Below are 11,726 nucleotides of genomic sequence, written 5' to 3'. Positions count from 1 at the left end.
TTTTTTTCATGGAAAACACATGATCCAGGTGTGGATTCTTAGTAAATCACCCATGCCCAACACATTTATAAGGTCGAAACCACATAAACAGTACCAGAGAAGCAGAAAAGCCCATTTAACAAGCAGTTTAATTACACACCACACCATTTTGGTGGTGTGTCCCTAGTGACACTCGAACACGTGGACACAGACACGGACAGTAAATATTTTAATATTATTCAATGTTTGTAATTTTATTTCAATAAAAATATATTTTTAATATTAAAATGCTAAAACATTAGATTTTTATTGATTAAATAAAAATGTAAAAAAATTCCGTGTTCTCATGTCCTATGTTTAAAAAAAAATCTAACTAGTAGAATCAGCATCATGTGTCATCATGTCCACGTGTCCTTATGACATGGCATATATTTTATATATTATCAAAGCTTTAAAAAACACTTGAGGATGCTTTTTTATAAAACGAACCAATCCGCAACAGGCTCAAGCTCAGCTCGTGACGAGCTCAAGAGCCCAGCTCGAGCAAGGGTGTACCCTCAATGAGCCGAGCCCAAACAGCTCGAGCTCGGCTCTTTCGGCTCATCTACCAGCCCTAACTGTAACTAAACAAATAATATGGGATCCATCCTACCTGGTTACACGTAACCGAATGCAATTAAGAAAATACACGTGTCTCTAATTATTACGATTCTTTTTCATAGGTAATTTACTTTCCTACGTAGAAAATGAATTCCTTTTCTCCAAACGCGCCTTCAAGAGATTAAATCCACCTAAAATCAAGATTACCACACGAAGTTACGGCTCAATTTAATCCATAGAAACCCTAGAAATCAGAAGGACCAGAAAACCCGAAGGGTGTGTGTGGGGGATTGGAGAGAGAGAGAGAGAGAAAAGAAGAAGAAGAAGAAGGGGAAGGATGGTGTGCATCCGGCAGGCGACGATCGACGACCTGCTGGCGATGCAGGCGTGCAACCTGCTGTGCCTGCCGGAGAACTACCAGATGAAGTATTACTTCTACCACATCCTCTCGTGGCCGCAGCTGCTCTACGTCGCTGAGGACTACAACAAGAAGATCGTGGGGTATGTTCTTGCCAAGATGGAGGAGGAGTCGACCGAGTGTCACGGCCACATCACCTCCCTCGCCGTCCTCCGGACCCATCGCAAGCTCGGCCTCGCCACCAAGCTCATGACCGCCGCCCAGAAGGCCATGGAGGAAGTCTTCAGCGCCGAGTACGTCTCCCTCCACGTCCGCAGGAGCAACCGCGCCGCCTTCAACCTCTACACCCAGACCCTCGGCTACAAGATCCATGACGTCGAGGCCAAGTACTACGCCGACGGAGAGGACGCCTACGACATGAGGAAGCAGCTCAAGGGCAAGCCCGAATCCGCCGGAAAGCACCACCATCACCACCACCACCACCACCATCATCACCACCACCACCACTCTGGTGGGGGGTGTTGTTCCGGTGGAAACAACGAGGGGAAAGGTGACAGTAGCGGAGGCAGCAGCGGGGCGAAAGGAACGGGCGGCGATGGTGGTGCTGCTGCTGCTGGTAGCGGGAAGTAGGAGCTAAGAGGTAAACGAAAGGAATGTGCTTGCATCGGAATGGTTAGATCTCTCTCCCCCTTTCGGCAATGTAGGAGATAGATGGATAGATGGATAAAGTGTTGGGCTGTGTTTCGATTCTGGATTATACTTGTAAAACTGCTAGGATGGATTTACGAGTAATAGGGATCTGAGATTGTTGTTAGATTGTGGTTTCTGCAAAGCGATTGTTTGTTTTGAGAACTTTAGCAAATTGGGTTTGATCTTTGCTCTTTGTGGCGTCAATCATTTATGCAAAATTGGCGTTTTTGTTTAATTATGGAAAGCGGCAGATTAGACTAACTATCTTCGCTAGACTTTTTACTTGTTATATAGCTGAATTTTGGAACTTGGTTTTACACATTCGTGTATCACTCCTTTTTTGCTTGATTTTCTTTTGAAGGTGTGGGTGAGAATTCAAGCCACTAACAGAAGTGTTCTTCCAGTTCTTGCATTGGGTAACTGTTTCGTGTTGATGTGAACATGGTCGAACATTTTTCACCTCGAATTTTGGTTCAGACGAGAGATAATGTATGTTCGTTTTTTTAATGTTTTAGTTAATTTTGTTTATTTCAGTTTCGATATAGTTGCAGATTTTTTTAATCTCCTTAAATTTAGCTAGTTTGTTGTTTCACCACTCTTTTCCTGGGTATCTATTTGAAGTCAGAATTTTTCATATTTGAAGAGATGGTTTTCTTCCTTAGCCGCTCTGTCACCCTGAATCCTGATTTTTCTCAGATTTTTTTTTTCTTTCGGAAGTTAACGTGCACTACCACTATTTGTGTTCTGCCACCGTGATGTTTCAGATGTGTTTTCTAGATCTGTCAGTCTGGAACTGCATTTACTATTTTGACAAGTCTTATTGGATATCTACTGTTCCAACTCCTAAGAATCCTGGTGCTCTCAATGGTTTGTAAAATTCTTGGGTTATTGCTAGTTGATTGATCTTAGGTTTCATATTTCCTACTTATTACTGAGAGATGAGATAGTCAAACCTTACACATTCATCTTTAGGGCAAAGAATACTTTTTGACTGTTGGTTAATATACACTAGACTGAATTGGACATGGTCATATTGGAGAAGGGCATTGCTGTTGGTTTTATTGATAAGTGATGTTTGTTGTTTTATATGTTGAATTCAATTTGGTTAAGTCTTTAGGCTTGTTTTGTTGTCCTTTTTCCTGTTGGCTGTTGCTGTATGATATATATCATGTATTGAAAAGGATGTGAACATTTTGACACTTGAGTTCTGTTAATCTTAGCAATAACATAGATAATATGTTATTCTGCTGGTTAAAGGCAGATCAAGAGACAACCATGATTATATTGAAGAGATGGAGACTACCAGCACTTGGAAACTTGACCTTGTATTGATTTATGTGCATGCTTTCTGCTGCTAGCCAAGGAGGATCTTTGCATATCCTGTTCATTAGGATATTCTTTTTGAATGAAAAGTGCTCCTCAACCACTTAATTCGATGGTGCGAAAATATACAACAGTGAACGTCCCATAAGAAAATTGTTCAGAAAAGTAGTGTAGATTGATATATCATATGAACAAATGCATGAATGCATTGACAAATATCTCTACATATGTGGAAAATTTCCAAAACATAGAGTAGAGAATAATATGTGTGTATGTACATGCAAGTAACTTGGTCTGCTGGCAATGTTTGCCCTGTTTACTGATTTTGAAATGCTCGTGGTTGATTCTTCCCAGGGGAGGTGCTGTCTTAATTTGCTTTTGATATCTGTGCCCATCTGGGAGTCAAATCAGGATCAAGTCCAACTGATAGTAAGATGTTTCTTGCATGGGAGTATAAACACTAATGGCTGCTGGTTAAAGCCAAGGGGAAAAGGGAAATGTATGTAGGCTACGAACTGATACAGTGAGAGCTGTAGGCAGGTCTCTAGTTGATTTAGTATCCATGTGGTTTTGATGAAAAACTCAGATTGTTGTTTGGTTGGCCCCTTCTAAATCTTTGTGTGTTCTTGTTGGAAATAAAAATAGTTCTCACTTCATACTATGTGTCCATCTGCCAACCCAATCTAAAGGATGTCTATGCCTTCAAGCTAAAGTATATCTTGAAATCAAGGAACTTGTGAGATGATGCTATTGTTACTGACTTAGTTATGCTGGCAGAAGAGTTTTCCACACTAATTACTATCTCATATAGTCATTTTGCCCATCCATTTTGTAATGGAAGGGGTTAAACCTGCCATGGAAGTCTAAGACTCTTGCCACAAGGGGAGCACCATTATAACTTAAAACAGTGACATAAGGTGGTCATTTTCCTGTAGTTTCCTTTTTCATTTGTAATTATTATGATTGTTTTATGTTTTTTCTATTTTCAGATTGGACTTGTATTTTTAAGGAAACCGAGAATGCAGTTCAATTTTGGAAATGGTTGCCTGAGCTTCACTTTTTCATTGGCTGGACTAGATTTGCAGTGACTTCTGCATGTTGGTAGATTTTTGCTGGAAAGTCACTGGTAGGAAATGATATTCATCTAGTGGTTTTCATCCAACAAATCTGTCTTGATAGGATTTTCCCAACCTGTCTCCATCCCAGATGTTTCTTTCATTAGTGCTTAATGCTGCAGCTTTGCAGTAGTAATCATACTCGGGCACTGCCAGGTCCATTGGTGTATCTCTTTTTAAGGATTATCAAGCGATGGCCAATATATTAAACAATTATCATCTTTTCATATTTTCTCTATAATGTTTCAGAAAATAGTAAAAAAGGTAATTCTCACAAGTAATTGAAAAAGTTTATCTTAGCAGCAGATTCAATTTTCACTGGAAAATGACAGTAAGAAACAAGAATATTGACATATTTTGAAAGTTATTTGTATATGGGTTTCCCTGTGATAGGGTCTGGAAGGAGGATGAATGTGCTTAATAAGAAGGATGTTTGATGACATCATCCCATCACGATACACATATCTTTAATTCAAATTGACATTGCTATATATGGATGGTCCTTCCAGCCTGCATACATCGCATCATCAAGTGCTTCTCTAGTAATTGACTCATACCGATCCATTGGTGAATGGTTGTCTTCCTGCACAATTGACAAGATGGTTGTATGGTACAAAATCCGGCTTGTGGATAAGCAAAACATTAAAAGAGATATCAACCTACAGGTACTGTTGAGTATGGACCTTTGTTTATCAACCTAACAAGCCAAAGTTTTCACCACTAGAAGGAAGATTGGAGTTCATGAACTTGGCTGTGTCTCGGCTAATGCTGAGCCACTTTAAATCAAGGGACTTTGACAATACCTGAGGTTTGATGTATCCGACAACAAGAAGCCTGAGTTCCTCTCTGCGGCAATCAACCTCGAAATTATGGAGCACTAGGGTCACCTGAAACAAGTAGAGTCACATGAAACTTTCCTGATACTGGACAACATGGTGCAAAAATATGTGGATGAAGTTAGCAGCATATGGAGAAAAGCTTGCTTGGCTAGAGTTAGCTTAATCCCCTGCGTATAAACCTTTCTGGGCATACAATTAGTAGCATGCAAAATATGTATGTAATTTTCAGTCATTAATCCATTCAATGGAAATGGTCAGTTTCTCCAGTTATTTCCAATAATTATGGGTTTATTTGCATAATGTGTCTGGTAACGTGACTACAGCCAAGAAGGGAAAATAGAGTAGCAATTCCTTGAACAAAACTCACGAGTTCCTTTTCACCAGTTTTAGAGCGCACATTCCACTCAATGCTCACCATTGCCTTGTAGATTCCTCTAAGAGAGATCGCTGCCCAGCCAAAATGGATCCCTCGGGAATGTGTTGAAAGAATAGAAGGAAATCCATGTAGTGTAGAAACTGCATAATACATAAAGAAAACTCTATAAGCATAGGAGCACACGTGCAGGCCTACATGAACACAGAAAAACATGCATATGGACGTAAAAATTTTGAGGCGCCACCATGAACTAAGTTTTTGCAAATCTAGGAAATTGTTTCCCTTGATTTTTCTAGAAAGTTGCTAAAATTGTATGATGGTAGAGAGATACTTCATGAGGAAAGTTATGTCATGCTCCTGCCAAATTACAGAATGATGATCAATTTTCCTCTCAATTTTTTTTTATCCTCGAAAAAAAAAAGAATGATGATAGATTTGCAAACACACGCACGGCTGAGCAGGTGCACTCTCACACATGATGCCTTCAAACTGTTCTTACCTGTAGTGAATCTAAAACCTCGTGGATATCCATTGGAGAATTCAGCAATGATGCCTCCGAAGTACCATGGATCAATTGGTAGAGTTTCACCTCTCCCTACATTGGAAATCCAAGCTCAACTAATATTGGTAAACGTGCCAAATAAAACGAGTATAGATGAGGCATATGGAAGAAAATAAGTAGGTTTTGAGTCATACAATCTTCAAAAGATGGCAGGCCCCATTTTTCAAGTTCTATGTCTAGGAGAGATTTGATCACATTGTCTTCAGTACTGAAATTTCTGGAATCTTGTGAAAGAGAAGGTACAACAATCACTTCCATTCCGACAGCCTTACCAGCTTGCATACCCCACCTGAATGCAGCTTGTATCAGAACTTGACTACTACAACCATCTTTTATGATATTAGACCTGAAGAATTGGAAGTGTAAGAAATGTTGGGCATTTAAATGATTTGAATGAATAATGTTAATCTCTTTGTGAATTTCAAATAAAGACAAAAAAATGTCCAACTTCTCTACAGGTGTTGATGACAAAATAAAGTAATACAGCTTGGATCTTCTCCTGAATCCTTTTATGTTTTGGGAGATGATTGGTTGCTGAAAGTTTTACTATTGATTACCGCATAACTTACAAACGTTGTGACAGCTGCAAAATACACCATATTAAATGAGGAAAAAATGTATTAACTAGAAAAAAGAGGACCAGAGAGATTCATCACAAGAGAAACCAGCAATAAGAAGTTGTAGGCATAAACGAACAGGATGAATGAGGACAATATAACATAATGTGAGACCAACATGCGTAAAAGTACAAATTAGAGACTAAAGCATGCAGTAAAAACACCTAAGGTCATTGGGAGGAACATGATTTTAGTTCAACCACCTCAAATTTAAACTGTTCTTGTTCTAAACTGCTGACGATTTCATAGTTGGGCACAGTGTTCACGTTTATATGATTTATATAATTTATATATGTTTGAGGACATCTAGGCAGCATGAACGATCTGCAAATCATATAGCATTGCCATGATGATCTCTCTCTCTCTCTCTCTCTCTCTTGTGATGGCTCAGATTCATGCTTAGTCTTCTTGAATGCAAGGCTATGTAACCAGGACACGGTACTTAGGGTGCCACACCCGTGTGACACGGGTACCTGGACACTGCATTTGCCATGTCCTATATTATATTATATATTTTCAATATATAATATATATTTTCAGTATATATTTTAGATATATAATATATATATATATATTTTAGTATATATTTATCCGTGTCCCCATACCCATATTTTTTGGAATTGCCGTGTCGTACCCTCCGCACCCGTACCCAGGTGATATAGGTGCAAGGCAGGGAAAGCTCTCTCACTTGCATCTCATGCACTTTCTCGTATTTTTCTGTGCCAGTCTAAGAATCTTCTCTCACAAAGTATTCTGAGTGAAATTAACACCACATTGACAGTGACTAGCAGCTCATATTCTAAATTTTTATTGGAGTGTACAAAAAATTGTTGTCGTGTTGAGCCAGATGTGCGTTCAGCAAATGCAGCAGTATTTTTGTTTGTCAACAAAGAAATGCATTTTTCATTAGAAATTTGTATCTGCAACCGCTTTAAGAACTAAACAGGATTGCATGAATTGCTGTAAATGGTTAAGAGGTCCCTTACGTTGAGTTCTTAATCAAAAGACACTTTGAAGGTTCGGCATTCAACTTCTCAGCAGCTTCAAGAAATCTAAAAATAAAAATAAAGAAACTCAGAGGTTATATGGTAGCAGATAAAAAGAAATTGGAAATATGAATTGCAATATTTGTTTCTTTTTCTTAACATAAGCTCACTTTGGTTTCTTCTCTGGTGCCCCATCAGCGCCAATGATGACAGAGAAGCACCCATTCCATCCTGTATAAAAACTAATTCTGTAAAAGAGCTTACAGAAAAATATAGATGCATACTGCCCATAGCACATGAGGTGTTTTAAGTTCAATAGCTCGTTACTGTATGGATCAAAAAACAGGAACCTTAGGTTGCAGAGTTGGATGTTACCACGAGCAGATGACATGCCTTCTTGCATTTCGGCTGATTGAATGTCTGAAACCAATGCAGTTGGTACACCACGAGTGTGTAAATGTTTGACAAGCCGTTCGGCACCTGCAAGAGCTTTGGTATCCAACATCCTGAATGGTCAAGTGCACCAAGTAAGACTTCAAAAATTCATTAGGAAAAGGTTTGGTGCCAAACATCCTGAAGGATCAAATGTGACGAGTAATGCTTCAAACAAATTGTTAGGACTTTTGATATTTGAGAAAGGTTTAGTTCAAATTTTGATGCACATCCACATCCTCCTTTCAAACTAAAATATGGTAATTTTCTTGCTCTCTGGATGAGGTCATAAGTTCAAAACGACAACAAATCTTACTGGTGATAAGTAGCTTGATCAGCTACATGTTTAAATTCTTCTATAGTGCAGGAAAACCCATGCTCTTCAATGAATGCAGCCATCGTTTCATCCAATGTCTTGCTTTCCAAATCTGTTCTGTGTAAATCCAATTTCTTTCCATATATAGCTGAAATTGTTTGAAAAACACCCTGCTTGAACAAGCCTAAGAAATGAAATCAAGATTAGCAAGAATCATAATTTAGGTGAACCACAGGAAAGAATGAAGAGTTTGCACTTTCAACTGGTCCAGATTATGGATATACATGCATGTTGCCTTGAAACATGAAAAACTACACGAAGGAAAACACAAAGGACTTAATGGCGGGGAAGACAAGAAAAACATGGCAGCATACTGAAGTCCAGCAACGTATTGAAATCTATAATAACACATGAAACCCGTCCCATGGTTGAAATCTTCACATGTTCAGGAAGCTCCTTAGTGGATGTTCGTGTCCCATCTATATAAGAAGAAATAAACAAAACAATAAGGTGATGAAAAAAACTAAAAATTCTTGTTATTTTACATTCACTGGAACCATTAGTGTGATATCACTTTGATCACATGTTATAGGACTGGTAGAGCCATGCAAATGCAGCAAAATGCTAGAAGGAAAAGAAAGGATTGAATCTTTGATCATGCATAACACATTGGAGATGAGATCCCACCTCATCAAATAGGAAAAAAAATGAAAATTAATGAGAAAAAAAACAAAGTATGAATCAAGCCAACCTTGACTGATGCTAATTAGTCAATTTAATCTGTACGAAGTTGGATAGAGGCAAATGCAGTTATTCCACCAAGGACAAATCGTGTTGAAGATCTTAAACAGTTGTTTCAACATCAATACTATGGTCTTTGGTGTATGTATGGGATTCAGGGTGACGAATTTAACAGTCAACATTAAGTTTATAATAAGATAATTGATGAAACGGTACGATGAAGGTGCAGAATCGGTGCATTATTCATATGAACGACATGAGCCAAGAAGAACTAGGTGGCCAATGCAAACTCCAACCAAAGGTTGCAGAAAAAAAGACAAGATCACAAGCAAAGAAAAGGAGAGAAAAAAAAGATGCATGCCAACCTCGATTCACACTAAAAGCTTATCAATCCAATTCAAATTTCAAAGAACATGAGAAAATAAATGTGCATCAAACATGATCAAATTCCAAAAAACGATCCACCAATCTCATAAACTTAACGACAACAGAGGGGGGGAGGAGAGAAAGAATACATGTGACTGGACCCCATTTTGCAACTAAATCCGTGTTTTCTCAGCACAGACAAAGAAAAGATGAATTACAACATAATTCCCCACCAAAATCTTGGCTACCCAATTCAAGTGATACCTAGTAGAGCCAAATTGCAACGCCATTCCAAAGAAAAAAAAACAGAGCTCTGCACTATTCATGATACGCATCGTCATCAAGCTCTATCTCAACTACATGGGGTTCGCCTTACAAGTGTTTTTTCTTGATTCAACCACTCAAGATGTGCATAAGCACAACGTATTTGACAAAGAAAACTGTTGGCACCAAGAAGACCCCAATATGGGTTAAATTGCAGGGGGGGCAGACTCACCATGCATGAGTGCTTCAATTTGATGAAGATGGAGATTCAACTCTGATGCAGAAGGAGAGGAGCGACCTTCGGTAACTTTAGGTGGAAACCACACCGGGAAGACTTCAAAGTTTTCTCTTGCCGCCTTTCTTTCTTTCTTTCTTTTTCTCTCACTCTCTCTCTCTCTTTTTCTTTCTTTCTTTTTCTCTCTCTCTCTCTCTCTCTCTCTCTCTCTTCTTCTTCTTCTAAAAAGACAACCGTTGGAGATCGACCTTATAAGCCCAATCGTCGCACACCATTCCTCGACTCTGAACTCGGTGAGTGTTCAAAACCGAGTCCTCCTTGGCTCATGGCAACAACAGTCAAACGGGTTGGATACCCAACCTATTGGGGTGCACCTGAACCCGCACCAGGTAACATGTAATTGGTTTGGGTTCGGACCCTAATTATATGGAGAGAAAATGGAAGCCCAAACCTTGTCCTAAGTATAGAGTGATTGATAGCTGCCAAATCTGTAGGTACTAAATCCGTGGTTAAACGTGCTGACCGTCCATCTTGTGCGTTGATTGATGGTGATAGCAAAATAAAACAAAACGTTTTTAACGAGTTTTTTCGCCAAAAAAGAATTAGCGGCCGTTAATGCTCTGGGCAGAAAAATAAGCATCAATTTTTATAGCCGCTCGTTTGAGCATTAGCGGAATTTCGTTTGGCAGAAAAAATCATCATTTTGATGCTTTGTTTTTGCATATAACTGTTCTTCAATGCGTGCGATGGACGGTCAGTGCTAATGACCACCCATTTAATACCTAAGCATTTTGCAGCTACCAATTTTCTCCTAAATATATATGTATATAGAGAGAGAAATCTGTAGGTGAGAAATTATTGTGTTAAATGGGGTTTTCTCGCTTTTCAGTGTTTTTTTTTCAGTTCTGACCCCATAAATGTGTTGGGCGTGATCGATTTGCTAGGAATCCATGCCTAGATCATGTGTTTTCTATAAAAAAAATAATATTTTGATCCTTGAAAATTTACAAAGATTTTAGACTGTTGATTTTTTAAACTTTATAAAAACCCACCAAGAATCGAACACTCTGAGAGCTAATCCTTATAAAATCAAGTACATAGATCACATCTTTACAGTATCATTTTGTACCAACATATATATATATATATATATATATATATATATATATATATATATATATATATATATATATATATATATATATATATATAAAGTCCGTGCCTAATGAGTTTTGTGCCTAACGGCCAAACAAAGGGCATTTAAAAGCCCTTTCCAACCCTCTTCTTCAGATTTCTCGTCCCCATTTCTCTCCGTCTTCCCTCTACCGCTCCCTCACCTTGCCCCTTCTTCGCCACCGTCGTTGCTGTTGGGCCCGCCACAGGCGAAGGGGCAGCGGGAGTGATGGGGACAACAGGGGTGAAGTAGCAAGAGGAGCGACGGGGGCGACAGAGAGGGGAGAAGAGGGACAAGCGACAGAGAAGGGAGAAGAGGGACGGGGATCGCAAGGGCGAAGGGGTGATGGAGAGGGGAGAAGAGGGACAAGTGACAGAGAAGGGAGAAGTGGGTGCAGCGGTGGCGGGCGCAACAGCGGCGACGGTGGCTAAGGAGGGGCAAGGTGAGGGAGTGGGAGAGGGAAGACAGAGGAAAGGCGAGGAGAATTTAAAAAAAAGAGGCTTTAAATGCCCTTTTGCTTGGCCGTTGGATCTATCTAACGGTCAAGATTATTACATTGTATTAGGCACAAAACTCATAGGGCACCTATATATATATATATATATATATATATATATATATATATATATATATATATATATATATATATATATAAAGAAAGAAAAAGAGAGTGTAAAGGGTTTATGATAATTGAAGCGTGCTAAATAGGTTTTTCTGCTCTTCCCATGTTTTTTTTCGTTCTCACCCATAAAT

The 11,726-nt window shown here is 39.0% G+C and overlaps 2 protein-coding genes across 10 annotated transcripts; one reads left to right on the top strand and one right to left on the bottom strand.

The window, feature by feature from the left end:
* The first annotated feature begins 848 nt into the window (after positions 1 to 848).
* Positions 849 to 4,290, top strand: LOC149821839 (N-terminal acetyltransferase A complex catalytic subunit NAA10-like). 9 transcript variants are annotated; one of them, XR_016425941.1, is made up of 3 exons: positions 849 to 1,609; positions 1,989 to 2,116; positions 3,940 to 4,290. XR_016425941.1 is itself a non-coding variant. In XM_089980741.1 (2 exons), the coding sequence occupies exon 1, from the start codon at positions 917 to 919 to the stop codon at positions 1,565 to 1,567; it is 651 nt and encodes a 216-aa protein (XP_089836867.1). In that variant the 5' UTR covers positions 849 to 916; the 3' UTR covers positions 1,568 to 1,577; positions 3,940 to 4,290. The 9 variants fall into 9 exon arrangements, 5 of the variants coding, with proteins under 5 accessions (XP_089836867.1, XP_089836863.1, XP_089836864.1 ...); XR_016425942.1 differs by lacking the exon at positions 3,940 to 4,290 and adding an exon at positions 3,305 to 3,579 and having other exon boundaries at positions 849 to 1,577; positions 2,032 to 2,116; XR_016425943.1 differs by lacking the exon at positions 3,940 to 4,290 and adding an exon at positions 3,305 to 3,579 and having other exon boundaries at positions 849 to 1,577.
* A 235-nt stretch (positions 4,291 to 4,525) lies between these two features.
* On the bottom strand, positions 4,526 to 8,276 carry LOC149821838 (bifunctional riboflavin kinase/FMN phosphatase-like). Its single transcript, XM_089981448.1, has 9 exons — positions 8,194 to 8,276; positions 7,821 to 7,951; positions 7,616 to 7,676; positions 7,446 to 7,511; positions 5,977 to 6,131; positions 5,780 to 5,875; positions 5,272 to 5,420; positions 4,869 to 4,952; positions 4,526 to 4,648 (listed from the first exon to the last, which is right to left on the bottom strand). The coding sequence occupies exons 1-9, from the start codon at positions 8,274 to 8,276 to the stop codon at positions 4,538 to 4,540; spliced, it is 936 nt and encodes a 311-aa protein (XP_089837574.1). The 3' UTR covers positions 4,526 to 4,537.
* Between the last annotated feature and the right edge of the window lie 3,450 nt (positions 8,277 to 11,726).

The sequence above is a fragment of the Nuphar pumila genome, chromosome 11, assembly GCF_984573655.1.
Source record: "Nuphar pumila chromosome 11, dmNupPumi1.hap1.1, whole genome shotgun sequence".
Classification (NCBI taxonomy): Eukaryota; Viridiplantae; Streptophyta; class Magnoliopsida; order Nymphaeales; family Nymphaeaceae; genus Nuphar; species Nuphar pumila.
Note: the sequence above shows the minus strand (reverse complement) of the source record. Positions and strands in the feature narration are given on the sequence as shown.